The 16,666-nt window shown below is 40.1% G+C and overlaps 1 protein-coding gene across 7 annotated transcripts in view; it reads right to left on the minus strand.

The window, feature by feature from the left end:
* DRC7 (dynein regulatory complex subunit 7) overlaps positions 1–16,666 on the minus strand; it is a 179,393-nt gene that overhangs the window by 15,553 nt on the left and 147,174 nt on the right. For all 7 annotated transcript variants that reach the window (XM_033943631.1, XM_033943627.1, XM_033943628.1 and 4 more), the window contains one exon: positions 3,662–3,856. In XM_033943631.1, the coding sequence (XP_033799522.1) occupies positions 3,662–3,856 (195 nt within the window). The remainder of the gene's footprint in view (positions 1–3,661; positions 3,857–16,666) is intronic.

The raw sequence follows: 16,666 nt of genomic DNA on the forward strand, positions 1-16,666 counted from the left end.
GATTAGTGGGATCTGACAAGGAGGGAGTGTTTGGGGGAATGGTGGGAAGGATAGGGGTATAGAGTTAGTGTATCTCTGTGATGCTTACTTAGCAGCCAACTGCAGTTGAACTTCCCTTGGTTCACTCTTCTGTAGATTCCAGAATGCTGTAAGATGTAGGCATTGTGAGTACAGCCAGGGTATCTGGCACATATATCCACTATTTCCCCTTGAGCATTGCACACAACTTGCATAGTCAGTGAATGGAATGCTTTCCTGTTTCTGTAGGTGGCCTCGGGGGGGATCTGAGTGCGACATGTGGTGTGGCCATCCCTTAGGCTCTGGAAGGGACCAGCACCCACCACTGATATAGGCCCAGTGTGCTTTCCCAAATAGGAGGAAGTCCCTGTATGGTGGGCTTACCTAGCCTGTAACAGTCAGAATGGCATGAAATGGGTAAGTTTTCAAAAACAAACAAAATTTATTTTGCATTCAGGTTTGACTGAGAATTCATAATAAACTATGTCCTGGAGTACAACCAACAATATTAAAAAAAAAAACAAAAAACAACCCACAGCTTCTACTACCACTACTACCAGCCTGGTCTGGCAAAAACCCTGAGTAATCAGTTCATGTCTCAGGTAAGTTCTGCTTATTTTCAAACCACAAACAACATGAATCAAAACATCACTATCATTCAGTTCTTTAGCAAGAAAAAAACAAACCGTTCCAGCTCAGACATTAAGAACTCTCCCTCCTCTCAATGCAACAAAGAGAGTGAGATTGATGGATCTGCCAATTTGGCACTTTGCCAGAACAAAACGCAACCCTCAGAATCCCTCCACAAAGATGATGGGTAAATCTAGTCCCCAACCTCAATGTTTCCTTAGATTCAATAAAGCAAAATAAACTTTCCAGGCAAGGATAGTCTTAACCCTGCTTAACTGCAGCAGAGCTCCTGCCTGCAGCGGCAGCCATAAAGGAAAAAAAAAAACATTTCATAGAAAGGTTTCAAGGAGTAAACTTTCCCCTTCTAAAAGTCCCCACAAGTTCTCAAATATCCCAGCAGAACTCGCAGCCATAAACTTCCTTAGAATCAAGCAGTTGTCTCAGCAAACAAAAACAGCCAAAAACTCTTGCTCCAGAAAAAGAAAAAAAACATGGCCAAGGCCCACAGACAGTTTAACTCATTTCCAACTCCTTGGAAAGTGATAGTTTAGGCAGGGCATTCCATTCCATGGTCTCTGGCAAATTATCTTCTAGAAGTTCAATTCTTTCCTCAGGTGCCTGCATTTCCACGTCCTCTGGCTGTTGGGACTGCAGAGGCTCCTCCAGGATAGGAGCTTCCCTGGGCTGCCTCTTTGACTGTGGTTCCCAGGCATCTAAATGCTGCAGAGCCACACCCAGCCCTGTGCGGAGGATGGTCCCTGCTCAGCTCTGACTGCCTCTCAGCCTGTTTTGCTAGCAATTTCAAAATGGATGCCCTTAAAGGTGCATAACCCTTTTCTTCCTGACTGTGCTTTGTGAACTGTACTGCAAGAAGTATTCTGTGACTTGAGTTCGGTTGGGGCTCAGTCTGATCTCTATATTCCTGATTCTGTCAGGTTTTCAGGCTATCCACAATGAATATGCATAAACTTGATTTGCATACGCTGCATCCATTATATACAAATTTCTTTCATTGTTTACTCTCCTCCTCCTACCCTATCTGATAACCAATTCCTAATCCACAACTGAACGTTGCCACCTAGCCCATGACACTTTAATTTTCTCAGGAGCCTCTCGTGAGGAACTTTATCAAAAGCTTTCTGAAAATCTAGATACACTATATCAACCAGCTCACCTTTATCCACATGTTTATTCACACCTTCAAAGAAGTCAAGCAAATTTGTGAGGCAAGATCTCCCTAGGCTGAACCCATGCTGACTTCATCTCATTAAATCATGTTTGTCTACGTGTTCCACAATTTTCTTTTTTATAATTGTTTCTACCAGACAGACACAGGTAAGACAATTGGCACTCGCTCTGCAGCTCCTGGCATATAGGACAGAAAGATACAGCACACCGACAGAGAGCAAGGTGAGTAAGTGGAAATGGAAGGAAGGTAAAGAGACTGGCATCAGGAAGGGTGACGAAGTGGAATGGCAGGGAGTGCTGGTATGTTTCTTGCAGAGGAGGAGGAAGACAAGAGAGACAGCTGGCTTTCTCAAGGCGTTGTTTGTAAACAAGAGAGAGCAGGACATCTAGCCTCACCAAGTGCCGTGATGAAGGGATGGCACATGGAGGGAGGGAGAATAAGAATGATTTTATTTTCAACTTAGTGACTGAATTGTGTCAATTTTGAGAATTTTCATCTGCTGTCTATATTTTGCACTGTTCAGGAATAAATGTATTTGTTTCTTTTTCTCTGGGGTTGTACTGCATGCAGAGTCTTGAATCTTAGGGTTTTGTTTGAATATATTAGTAATTTTAGTTTGTGGTCCCGAATTTGCATAGGGGTTATCTGTGTTCTAGTAGGAATGAATGTTGAGAAGCATACAGTGTACTTTGTGTAGTTTAATTCTGTGGTTAACCATTATGTGTTGTTAATAAGATTATATTGTGTGTATATATGAAAAATGAATGGAAAAAATAGTGTTATAATTAGTACTATTATGGGGGTGGGGTAGAGATGGGCGAGGTCTGGCCCACGACTTAGCCCAGTGCTCTTCAATCGTCAGTCCACGGACCGGTGCCAGGCCACATAATTCTTTTATTTCCGCAGGTCCATAGGTGTAAAAAGGCTGAAGAACACTTCTAAAATGGCCATAAAAGATGTCCTAAAAGCCATGAGGTCCAAATAGGTTGGGGTTGTGTGTTGTTTTTTTTAAAAAAGGATGTCTTGCAGTATCAAAAATGGATGTTTCTCCGCCCCAATATTTGTGAGACATACGTCATAAACAACGTCATAAACAACATTGGGCTATTTTAATATATTAGCAAAGTCAGACATAGTCACACTGTCGAAAACGCCCCTCTATGTTTTCAGAATAGCGCCTAAGTACAGCTACATGCATAACTGCAAACTGGTGCCAAATGACACCATTAGGAGTCATTATTGCCAGTTAATGCCAATTAGTGACCACGTAAACAATTAAATTATGTGCTTTTCTATAATATGCATGTGCAATTTTGCATGCTTGTCAAAATAGTGCACCCAGTTTATAGAATTAGGGAGTTAGAGCATAATTGCAGAATAGCATTTAGGTAAGCAACTGCCATTTATGTGCCTAAATGCACACTTACACGTATGGATGGTGGTAAGCTAGAAATTTAAGTGCAGAAATGGCATTTAAATTTAGGCACCCTATTATAGAATGAGGGGAATAGGGGGTAATTGTATAGGAGGGCAACTATATGGCACCTATTCTATAAAGGAAAGTAAGTGCCTACCATATTTTACAGAATATTAGTATAATAGATGAAATACAAGCCTCTAAGTGCCCACACCTCCAGGAACACTCAAATCGAGACAGACAAACCTTTGCATATATAAAGTGTGTTCAAATAAATTTTGAAACTTAAACCATGCACGATTTTAGAAGAGGCCATTTCTGTGTGCACAAATGCCTTTTAAAATCCCCCTTTATGTATTACTTTGTCACAACAATAACATTTTTTCATACTGAATCTGATGAAGTACCTTTTCAAAGCGGGTTTGGATAATATTGGCTTGGTTTATGAGTCGCTGTTTAAGGTCTGCCAGGCAATCATCTCTCAGTTGAATCGCCTGCCACTTTACAAGTGTCTCAGGATTGCCCAATCTAGCCAAGAAAGGTGCCAGATAATCCAGCTCTTGCTCAGCCTGACGCTGGCGCTCCTCCTGTAAAACACGTTCCTAGGGTAGAGAACAGAAAAGGCAAATGTATATTTCACCAAATTCTAAGTACTGAATGATGTGCTAGATTAGATGCCAAATCTAAATGTGTCAACACAGCCCTGTTACACTCAGCAAGGAAGGTAACACTAATATTTGAATCAAAGAATAAATCCATCCAAGAAAACCACATATTTTTAGTGAGATTCAGATTTTTTTGGAGAAAAGAGCACGACTAAAGTTTTGGAAGCAACAACCATTCCATCTACTGCTCTGCGAGAGATAACCAGGGTGTATTTATCTTTTCTTTTTCCTACATATATGGCTTTGGGAGAGATTTGGTCCTACTTCCAGCTACGGCCAGTTCTTAACTGTAAAACATTAGCAGCACTTGCTAGTGGTCCTGAGGGTTTTGATGATACTGATGTAAGGACTTTGTACTATGCAATACCCACAATCCCAGTTCCCAGATATGCCATGATTTTCTTGGAGGAGGGCAAGAGCAGTTTTGTAATTAGAGTCAGTGGGCTGAAAAAATGGGAAGTCCGAGTTCAAATCCTACTTCTTTCACTATGTTCCTTGAAACTTTGGACAAGTTTAGGGATACTATATGACTTCTGAAATAAGAGGATGGATTGAGACATCAGGGTTTTACTTACATTGCTTTCAATCTGTCCTTATTTCCATTACTTTCAATGGAAGTAAAACCCAGATGTCTCACTCTGTCCTCCTTTTTCTGGAGCCATATAGTAACCCTAGACAAGTCCCTTCACTCTCCAGTATCTCAGCTATAAAATCAGGCCCTCATTAACTTTATTTGTATTTATTATTTCTCATATTTTAGTTTTTCAAATTTCAATGAGACAAAATATTCATCTTAGCTTACTTGGATAGAAGCAACTTAATTAATCAAACATACTCTCAATCTCGGAGAGAGCGAGACCAGAAGGCTTTGAGCATGCGCAAATGCTCAAAGCCAGTCCAGCCCAGCCCAGACCAGAAGAAGGAGGATCTCCGACGCACCGCCCAGCCCAGGCCGCGCCAGAAGAGGGAGGATCTTCGGGCACCGGCACTGGTGCCAAGTCGGGTAAAGGGTGTCATTGACTGCTCGGGGGGGGGGGGAGTAGGATCGCGGTGGAGGGGGGGCAACGCGAGCGGGGGGGGATGCCGGATCGCGGGGGGGGTGGCGCTTGTACAGCGAGGCAAGCTCGGTTTACGAGGCACCAAGTTTGCGAATGTTTTGCTCGTCTTGCAAAACACTCGCAATCTGGTGCACTCGTAAACCGAGGTACCACTGTATAATGAAATACAGCATTCCAGTCTAAGTCCCAAGGTTTCTCCCAGGTTCCCCACTGTGTGATGTGCCTTTGATTCAGAGACATCAGATACAAAAGCATCAGGATAAGAATGTTCTCAGTGATGGCTCCATTGTGATAGAACTTCCTATCGAAGGAATTAAAATTAGAAAAGGACACCGGAAAATTCAAGAAAGGGATATAGACCATCCTTCTCAAAGACTTTTTTAACTAATAATGCAACAGATAGGGGGAGCAGCAACAATAGAAAAAAATAGCTAGCAACTTCCCACTATGAAGACGATAGGGTGAACACAAAAGAGATATTCAAAATGCTGAGAATGTGATTACAGATGGCTAGCATTATCAGAGGTATGTAAATCTAGGATGAACATAATACACAATACAGGTATTATGCACGTAAGTAAGTTATAGAATGAATATAAGAAAAGATATTAGTATTAATCCAAGACAAGTAGACACATATGGATGACGTCATTCATGGAACCCTGGTACGGACAGCTTTAAAAGTGCATCGCCAGTTTAAGAACTTAAGAAAGTTCATGAACTGCCTGTATCACGCATGCGCGAGTGCCTTCCTGCCTGATGCAGGCTTACTGTACTTCAGTTCTTAGTTTTCTGTGCAGTTAAGAAGTCATGTTTTTGAATGCTGTTCAAATTTTGTGTATTTTACCTTCCTGCTCATGCGTTATTCTTCTTTTCCTTTAATTTTGAAGTTTACTTAAAAATTTCCCCGCTTCCCCCCCCCCTCTCTTTTCACCTCACGGGCTTCGCCCAATGAGTCTTTTTCTTTTTCTCAGCCATTGAGTTTGATTTGGCTGAGGCGCTATTTCCGTCAATGTCCCAACCATTAACAGGTTTTAAAAAGTGCTGCAGGTGCCAAAGGCAAATTTCCATCATTGACCCCACAGTTAGTGCTTGCAGTGCCTTAGCCCGGAGCACCATGTAGAATCTTGTGCTCGGTGTTCTATCCTGCAGAAAAGTTCCATCAAGAGCCGGAAACTTCAAAAAAGAAAAATTGTTTGGCACCGGTATGGACACAGAGAAGACATCACAACCTTTGACATCGAAGGCATCGACATCGACGTCAGAAGACATCGCTCCGTCTGGTAAGCCAGCTAAGAAGCCACAGCTTCCTAACAGGTGTTGCAGGTCACTCTTGCATCAAATCCCTTAATTTCGACCCATCGACGACCTCTCTTGCACCTTGCCTCTCCTACATTAATGTGTGCATCCTCTTCAAGGTCACCCTCTCTGAAGCACCAATAGTACCGGCAGAAAGGCCATAGGTACCAGTGCTTTCATTCCATGAAAAGCTCATTGCGCTTTTCCAAGTGAGTGATATGTTTAAACTCCTTACCCTGACATTCACTCCTTCGGTACCGACCCAACCAGAGCATAAGGCCACAAGGTCCTGCAGTACTGATAATGGCTCTCCAGAGCAGCATTGACATTCCACACCCAAGCATAGACCATCTTATCGCAGGTCCAGCTCTCCATCGAGGCCCCGTCACTCTTCCTTCTCATCTCGATGCTCCAAGTCCAGTATGCATCATTCCTTTTCAGAAGCTTTGGAAAAAAAAAAAACATCGTTCTCCCTCATGCATCATCCTCGTCATCGGTTCGACACCGGGCTTGATGGCACCATCGATCTTCTCGATGCACTCCTTCCCCGAAATCCTTTTAAGATTCTGAATTACAGTCTGATTCAGCTGAAGACTTACCTGAGTCTACAACGGAGGCTTATGATACTACCTCAGAAAAGTCTGCACAAAAGTCTCCACCAAGGACTAAATCTACTAAGAGACTTTCTTTTACCAAATTTATTCACCAGTTGGGAAAATAGAGCTACCAGTCAAGCTAGAAGCTGATTCTGCCTACAGTGCTGAATACTCGGAGGCCTTATATTATGATGAGCCCCCTAAAGAACCTCTCAGACTACCTTTGCATGGTATACTCAAAGAGACTCTTCACAAAAACTGGGAAATGCCCCTAACCATTACAGTGGCTCCCAGAAAATTGGACTCTCTATATAAAATATGATTTCAAATATTTTTACTGAAACTTTTCCAAATAGAACAGAACAAGTAACTGCCAATGTATGAATACAAAGGTGTGCTAATATTTTCAAGAGAACATAAACATAACATGTAATCACACAAGGCAACTCCGTAAGAGTCAAAAGTGAAACCTGGAGAAGGAGGGGAGGATACCAGACTCACTCGTTAAAGGATAATAATGGAGTATGTAGAGGGAGTAGTCACCAAGTAATTGTTAGTAGAGAGTCTTCAGATCGTGGCGTGTCTTAGTTTGCATACAACTTCAAGAAATTATGGTGGAGATGTCATTGGCTGTTGAGAAAAGTTCACTATAGGGGCCCAGATCTTATGAACTATAATTTGTGTGTTGGATAATTCAGCTGCTTTGGATTCATATAGGTGTATCATGAGGACGGTATTCCACCAAAATGTGATTTTCAGTAAATCCGCAGATTTCCAATTATGGAGAATCATTTGGATGGTGATTGCTAGCAAAATGTTAAGTAAGAATTTCTGCCAGGAGGTTAGGGGATCTCCAATAGCGAGAGCTCTAAAAATGAGTATGTCAGTCGAAAGTTCAGATTGTATTGGTGGAATCTGCTTGATGGTATGCCAAACTTGTGACCAAAAGGTTAGGGCAAAAGAAAATCATGTGATGGAGGTCCCCCAAGTCAGATTGACAATGCCAGCAAAGGTTGGAATCTCTGAGACCCTCACAAAATATCTTATTTGGAGTCCAGAAAGCTTTATAAGATAGAAAATATAGAGATTGCGAGATACTAGAAGATGTTGTGGGATGTAGAATTCTGCTGAAATAAAACTCCCAGTCCTAAGAGGGCTCGTTCCAAGACGTTTCGTTGGACCATATGTCTGTAGACTTTTTGGATCTGGGGAAAAGTTTAGAGCACAATTCCTTATAGAAAATAGATGTGGAGTGACCCAATGTGAATCCCAAACATGAAAAGGAGAGAAAAGCGAATGCTTTGGAGAATTCATGAATGGAAGGAGAGCATTTCTTAATGCAATGAAAAAGCTGTAGCCAGTGGAAAAATTCTGATGAAGGAATATCAAACGTATCCATAATCTGAGAGAAGGATAAAAGAGTATCATTTTTCAGAATACCTCTATCCATCCAAGAGCACTAATGGATAGGATGATTATCGATTTGGAATTGACAACTGTACCAAAGAGGAGATGAAGTAATATGCCATTTATTTTGATATGAAATAGAGTCAAAATGTTGAATTGCATGAATAGTGGCAATAATAGTAGTAGATTTATTGGGTACCATATGCAAGGGACCGTACGGTAAACAAGAAAGTGGGATGGGAGAAACCAAGAATTATTCTATAGAAAACCATGCAGAATGGCGGTTTATAGGGACATGTTCTTGTACCCAAAAGGAGCTGTATCAAAGGAGTGCAGCAATGTGATAAAGAAAAAGTCTGGGAATCCCAAGCCGTCATTTTCTTTGGAGGATTTTAGTATTTTTGCTGCAATCCTGGGAGTTTTCTTACACCAGAAATATATATATATATATTTTTATTATTTATTTATAAATTTTTCAAATATAATAATCAAGTATAAACTTGTACAGAAAGCATGATTAAAGAAAGATAAGAAATACATTCAAACATATATACAAAAAATCAAGAAATAAATTCCATCTTAAATCTCACTCAAGTCCTCATATAGGCTATTGAACAAACTAAAATCGATGGGATTAGGGGATACATTCACAACATGGGTAAGGGATTGGCTAGATGGTAGGCTTCAAAGGGTGATGGTAAATGGTACCCCCTCCAAAACGTCAGCAGTGATGAGTGGAGTACCTCAGGGCTCCGTCTTAGGGCCGATTCTATTCAATTTATTCATAGGAGATTTGACCCAAGGACTTAGAGGAAAAGTATCACTGTTTGCTGACGATGCCAAACTATGCAACATAGTTGGCAAAAGCAGTGTGCCTGACTTTATGACGCAGGACCTAAGACAGCTTGAACAGTGGTCATCAACTTGGCAGCTGGGCTTCAATGCTAAAAAATGTAAAGTAATGCACCTAGGCAAAAAAAATCCACACAGAACTTACACACTAAATGGTGAAACCTTGTCCAGGACCACGGTGGAACGTGACTTAGGAGTGATCATTAGCGACGATATGAAGGCTGCCAATCAAGTAGAGAAGGCATCGTCCAAGGCAAGACAAATGATGGGCTGTATCCGTAGGGGTTTTGTCAGCAGAAAACCTGAAGTCATAATGCCGCTGTACAGATCCATGGTGAGACCTCATCTCGAGTATTGTGTTCAATTCTGGAGACCACACTACCGAAAAGATGTGTTGAGAATTGAGTCGGTTCAGCGAATGGCTACCAGGATGGTTTTGGGGCTCAGGGAACTCACGTATGAAGAAAGGTTAAAAAAACTGCGGATGTACTCACTGGAGGAGCGAAGAGAGAGAGGGGACATGATTGAGACCTTTAAGTATATTACTGGGCGTATAGAGGTGAAAGATGATATCTTCAGTCTTACAGGGCCCTCAGTAACCAGAGGACACTCGCTGAAAATCAGGGGAGGGAAATTTCAGGGTGATGCGAGGAAGTACTTCTTCACTGAAAGGGTGGTAGATCATTGGAACGAGCTGCCTCAGAGGGTGATTGAGGCCAGCAGCGTGTTAGAGTTCAAGAGAAAATGGGATATTCATGTGGGATCTCTAGGAGAGTAAGAATCAGGGAGTGGGTCATTGGTATGGGCAGACTCGATGGGCTATAGCTCTTTTCTGCCGTCAATTTCTATGTTTCTATGTTTCTAATTAATGAAGAAACTATAGGTAAAACTGTGGTAGGCCGTCATCTATCCATCATGAGCTATCTCCAGCCTTGACAGTGATAGGAATGTTGTCAGTTGTGAAGGTTCAAAGAAAACAAATTTATGCGACTTATAATGGACTATACATTTGCAAGGATACCTAAGAAAAAAGGTGGCACCCAGGGCAGTAATTGCTGGTCTTAATAACAAAAATTCTTTTCTCCACCTCTGTGTGTGTCCCTGGCCAAATCAGGAAACATTTGAACTTTCAGTCCCAAAAATTCTTTATGTTTATTTTTACAGTGTAATTTCAATATCCATGTTTTATCCATTGTAAGAGCAACTGAAAGAAGCAAAGTTGCCGGAGTGGCTACTTCCCTATCTGAAGATTCTAATAAGGCAGTCACATCCAAAGGTTCTTGAGGTTCTTGAATTACTTCTTGTAAATTCTTTTGATCTTTAGTTTCTTTGAAAGGAAGATAATAAACCCGAGTAAAAGGTGGAATAGATGATTCAGGAATTTCCAATATTTCTTTTAAATAACGATTAACCATTTCTCTAGGAGTTATTGTTGTAATCTTAGGAAAATTAATTAATCTAAGATTGTTACTTCTTGAAAAATTTTCAAGTGATTCAAGTTTTCTTCTTAGATTTGTGTTATCTTTAATTAATGCCTCTTACACCAGAAATATTAAGTGAGTTTGCACTCAATAGATTTATAAAAGTCCCATGTAGCTAGTTTAGGTAACATGGATATGTAGTAGTTCACAATTGGGCGATGGTCATCTTGATTGCCTCAATGCATCCCCACCATGACAGGGATAACAGAGACCAGGGTTTTAGTAGGATCTCAACTTTGGACGAAATAGCAGATAAATTAAGGGACATCATAACATTCATATCACGATGGAAGAGGACACCTGGATATTTCAGTGAGGAATGTGACCAGCAAAAGTTAATGGAAACACAGTCATAGATGGAAGTATGATGATTTAAATGCATAATTTCTGACTTATCTCAATTTATACGATATCCAGCACAATTAGAGAATTGAGATACTACTTGAAGTAAGATTGGTATGGAAGACAAGGGATTAGAGAGAAATATTAGGAGATCATCTGCATAGGCAAGGGTTTTGAATTGTTCAGTCCCGACAGGTATACCAGAAATATCAGGATGAAGTCTAATTGGTATAAGGAGAGGTTCCAAAGCAATATTGAAAAGGAGCGGAGACAAGGGACACCCCTGACAGGTGCCTCTATGAAGAAGAATGGGAGTGGAGAGAGAGTCATTGATGCGTAATCTGAATGAAGGTTTGGAGTATAGTAGCTGAACCCACTTCACAACGTCTCCACAGCCAAACCATCTAAGAGTATCAACAAGATGAGGCCATTCTACCATGTGAAATGCTTTTTTGGCATCGAGTGAAATCATTACCATAGGAAGAGGAGAAGAATAGGCAACATCTATTAAAGAATGAAAGGTTTGAGCATTATCGCCTATGAAACAATTTTTCATTAACCCTACCTGATCAGGGTGGACTATGATGCCCAAGATTTTATCCAGCCTGGAAGCTAGTATTTTAGCTAGAATTTTGCAGTCAGTGTTTAGGAGTGAGATGGACCTATAATTAGCTACATTGATTTCATCCCTACCAGGTTTAGGTAGAACTATGATGTGAGCTTCCGTAAAACATCCTTGATTCTCGGGATGTGAGGATAGATAAGTAAATAATTGTTTTAGAAGAGGTAAAAATTCTGCAGAAAGAATTTTAAAGTGTTCTGCGGGGTATCTATCTGGGCCGAGCGTTTTGTGTGTAGATAAGGATTTTATGGCATCTATGATTTCATCATCTGCAATGGGGGCTCCAAGGCTCAATGTTTGAGATTGTGATAAGGAAGTGGAATATCACATAGAAAAGCATCACTCGATGAAAGTGAATCTGAGGTTGAGGATGAATATAGATTTTTATAAAAGGAAGTAAAGGCTTGGGATATTGACGTATCGTCAGTGAGAATAGATCTGTTATCTCCACTAAGAGAAGCAATTTAGCATGTTGCTTATGGTTAGCAAGATATTTAGCAAGTAGTTGACCATACTTATTAGTGGAAATGTATTTGCCCGACCCACAATCTTTAATGATATATTCACAGAGTCCAAAATATCAACTTGGCCAAGTATCAGTACTTAAGCCTCCATCAGAGCAAATTTTACATAAAATCTGTAACATTAAATCAAAAACCATAAAACTGCTTTGAAGAGGAGGCCAGGTGAAGGCAGACGCGAACGGAGAGCAGCAATGGTTCATGCCAGCGTGCCAGAAGAGACCAGGAGGGAGGGTAGGAACGGCGGGCCAAATCTGAAGGTGACACTGGGAAGAAGAAGGGGGGGAAATATACAGGCCTTCGGGACAGGGGTGGGCCCTAGTGTAGAAGTACCCGACGGGAGAGTGGAGGGGGGATAGAGAGACTGGATAGAAGAATTGCTGGGAAGAGAAACAGAGAGATGGTGGACCCTGGGGTGGTGGGGAAAGAGGGAGATATGCTGGATGAAAGGGTAGTTGAGAAAAGGACAGATGGTAGGGTCCATTGCTGCAGCTGTGGATATAGACATGAAAAAAAGGAAAGATGCCAGACCTCCAGGGGAGGGAAGGGAAATGGAAGTGGAGGACAGTGATGGAAGATGGATAGTTAGCACGGAGAAAGAAGAAAACAACAAATGGACAGGAGACCCTGGCAATCGAGTTATCAGAAGACAACCAAAGCCTAGGACCAACAAAAGGTGGAAAAATAATTTTCTTTTCTGTTTTGTGATTACAATATTTATTTTGTTTACACCACAGAGCTGATGTGGGGTTGGATACATTGTAACCCTATACTTCTACTAAAACTAAGCCTTAGTCTCTTAGGGGTCCTTTTATTAAGGAGCACATTTAGTACGTGCTAAATAGGTTAGCGTACCTTAATTAAAGGATCCCCTAATTATCTTAATTAAAAATTCAGCCCGCAGCTTAGCCTTTTTTTCAGATTTCGGCTCCTATGTCCTATGAAATTTCAAATGAAAGAGGCTCGCCTCATGCGCATTTATGCCATGTAGGTAAACATCTCTATCATATCTCCCTTCTCCTACCTTTCCTCCATAGTATACGTATTAAGGAGGAAGGGCTGTGGCTCATTGGTTGAGCTGCTGCTTCTGCACCCAGAGGTTGTGACATCAAATCCCAATGCTTCACTTTGTCCCTGGGCAAGTCACTTAATCCTTTAGTGCCCACCACTTTGAACATCAGCTTTGAAATGCCAAAGCATCAAAAAGGCAGCATGCAAGTCCCCATTCCCTTTAAGTTTGTCCCCATATGTCTTATTCAAGTTTATTATTAAACATTTGATGAAATGCTAATCAAAATTTCTAAGCGTTTTACAGTAAAGATTTAAAAAGGGGTTCAGTTAAACTATTTATAACATAACTTTACATACATGGAACAATAGGTTAGTGGGGAGAAATACAATTTGAAAGAAAGAACAATTAAGGACAATAACATAGGGAAAGGGAGAAATCAATTTTAGTATAGAAAATAAGCTTAGAAAGTCCCTTAGATCAATTAACAGTCGTATGCATCTTTAAATAAGAAGCCTTTAAGGCCACCCTTGAATTTATCTAAATTCTGTTTGGATCTTAAATATAATGGTAACGAATTCCGTATTGTTGGAGCAGTCGTTGCAAAAGAATCAGTATGGGTACTAATGATTTTTAGGGATGGGACATGAAGAAGATGCTGTGATGCAGATCTTAAGGTTCTCGGAGGATCATGTGGAATCAGGTATTTATGGATAAAAGCAGGTTCCTTGGTTTTCATTGTTTTGTAGGAGATTAAAGCTATTTCGTAAGTGATGAATAGGTAGCCAGTGAGCACTTTTTAACAGATGAAGACCACTGACCATTTTAGTAGCCTTCCTCTGGACCTTAATCAAAACATGTGAAAACAACTACAAAGTTCATCCTGCATACCTTAATAAATGCAAAAACAATGAGTGGTTAAAAGGGTCCAAAATAGTCAATATCTATGGGAAACACACACATACATGCACAAAAACTAATAGTACCTCTTGTTTTAGCTATGTAAGTCACTCTGAGTGCATCAGAGCATCCAGGCCAACTGCTTCATCAGAAAGAGAGCCCCCATTCTCAGTTTAAAAAGATGCTGAAAACAAAACTATTTGTGGGACTTTAGATCATTTATTATTCTATTGTCCACTTATTATGACTTTTTGGAAATCAATTTTGGACCAAATTAATTGTTTATTAGAAAATCCAGTGGCATTGTCATATGATACTGTATTATTTGGTATGTCAATGAAAGCAAAGAGTCAGATATCATCAAATAATAACAAGCTATTACTCATAATGACTGGGGTTGCCATTCAACAAATTACTTATAACTGGAAGAACTGGAGTAGACTAAATTATAATTTTTGGTGGAATTCATTATGTCATATGTATAAAATGGAAAGAGTAATAGCAACACAGCAAGGATATATTAGGAAATTTCAAGATGTGTGGGAGCCATTAACAAAATTTTGTAATGATTAGTTGTTACTTTTCCCTTAATTCTTAAAGTTAATTTTTTAGGGAGGGGGGGATTTTAAATATAACATCTTATATAAAGTAATTTAATTATTTATTATGAAGGGGTGGGAAGGGAGGGAGATACGATTTTATGATTGGTATTATTGCTGAATATTAAGTGATATTCTCAATGTGCATATGTGTTTATGTATTATCACACTTATTGTATGTATTAAAATGAATAAAGATTTACAAAAAAAAAGAAGAAATTGTACTGAATATTGATCTAGCATTAGGATATATCGATGAGCATTTTAAGGATTTGAATTCTCGCACTCTGTTTAGAGTGTTGTATTTAAATGTTGGGTGTGGAGGAAACTTGAGGCGGCTCTTTTGCTCTGAGCTCTTAAACGTATCCCCGCTCTAGTGCATAATGCTGAGCTCCGGGAATGCCACTATACAACCCTGTTGAGAGCATACACGTCCCAGAGTCAGCTTACCATATGGACTGTATTGATATCCAACTTTGTACTAACTATATTACTGAAGTGAATTCTTATTTTCATGGCCTTTGGCTTTGTGAGGGTGTACAGGGTTTTGGGGGGGATATGGCCTCTTTTCAGCGGGGACTGTTGCATGTTCCTGTTCCTCTCTCTGCACTCCATATGCTGTTTGCTCACTTCTCCATGCTTTCTGTGTATACTTCTGCTGAAAAACTGTTTTTGAGTAAATGTTATATTTTGGGGAAAAAATGTATATTGAACTATTGGTTGGCAGATGTTCCTCCCTCCTTCTGGTACTGAAGAAATAAACTACATGAACTGATGGGCTGGGAGGCCTGCATGGCTTCTTCTTCTCGCCGCAGAAGTAGAGACTTTGTCCACACTTGGTCTTCTTATTTGGATGCTTAATCTCCAAGGAGTCATAATCATATTTTAAACAGTCTTCAGCTGTATCCTCACCCACCTGTCTGATACTAAGTGCTCTTAATACTGTTGAATTTGGGGACTGGGGGGCTTGGGGGGGGACCATTCCGGGGGGGGGGGGCACTTCTCCTGAGGCCATTGAGGTTATAAGAGTCCAGTCCTCGATGGCGGGTAACCCTTCTTATACAACAAAGCCTTGTATGTTCTTTTGCCATTGTTTGATTGTGTTTTCTTTCTTGTTAATAAAAAATATTTAAAGTAAATGGGTGTGAAGAGATTTTTAGTGGAATTTATTCTATTGGATTATGAATGTAATTAACAGAATCGATGTAATGTATGTCTAATGAAATATTATGAATGTTTTATATGGAAACTGCTTTGGTTCAAGTGGTTTAGAATTGTTAGAAATAAGTAAATAAATACTGGTTGTCATTGGAGAGAGACTCATCCACTGCTCAGTGTGCTGCCCAGTTTGTCCAGTGCAAACTTTATTATAAAGCCTTCTGGGCAGCATGCTCCCCATGTGTTGGTCTTTTGTCAAGCAGGCAAATCCTAGTATAGTGCCTTTCACTGATGGTGGTAGCCTTCTTTTGGGAGTGGTGCAAACTCTTTCAGCGCTGAAACTAGTGTCAACTTTCAAAAGTAAGTGTTGCCATTTCTTTGAGAAGTTTTGAAATAGATATTCTTGATACTTTGTGCTCGCCTGTAATTTTTTTCCACTGTATCAAATTGTTGCTATTGTGAGTTAGCAAAGGGATTAGGCATTATAAGACTTTGGCTAAAAATTGATACTCAGGGTGGACTATACTGTATATGATTAGAGCTAAAATCCTAGGATGGGGATCTGAAATAACATATATTATAAGAGATCCTATGATCTGAGTATAATATGCATTATGATATACCCACCCTGGTAGTGATGGTCACCTGTAGAAATAACTTTCTGAATACAAAATCTTTTTGGACTGAATTGAAATCTCTTAAATGATAAATATTTGAAATCACAATTGATGCATGAACCAAGTTTATTTTTGAGTATGATGTATTTTGCCCTTATTTCTATACTGGTAGCCTTCTTTTGGACAGGCAGCACCTCCATAAGGAAGGTAGTGCCTTGGTGATGTCTTTCTCTCAGGCAGAGAGAGACTGTTATTACTAGATACATTTTGGTTGTATTTTTCTTAT

This window comes from Geotrypetes seraphini, chromosome 4, assembly GCF_902459505.1.
Source record: "Geotrypetes seraphini chromosome 4, aGeoSer1.1, whole genome shotgun sequence".
Taxonomy (NCBI): Eukaryota; Metazoa; Chordata; class Amphibia; order Gymnophiona; family Dermophiidae; genus Geotrypetes; species Geotrypetes seraphini.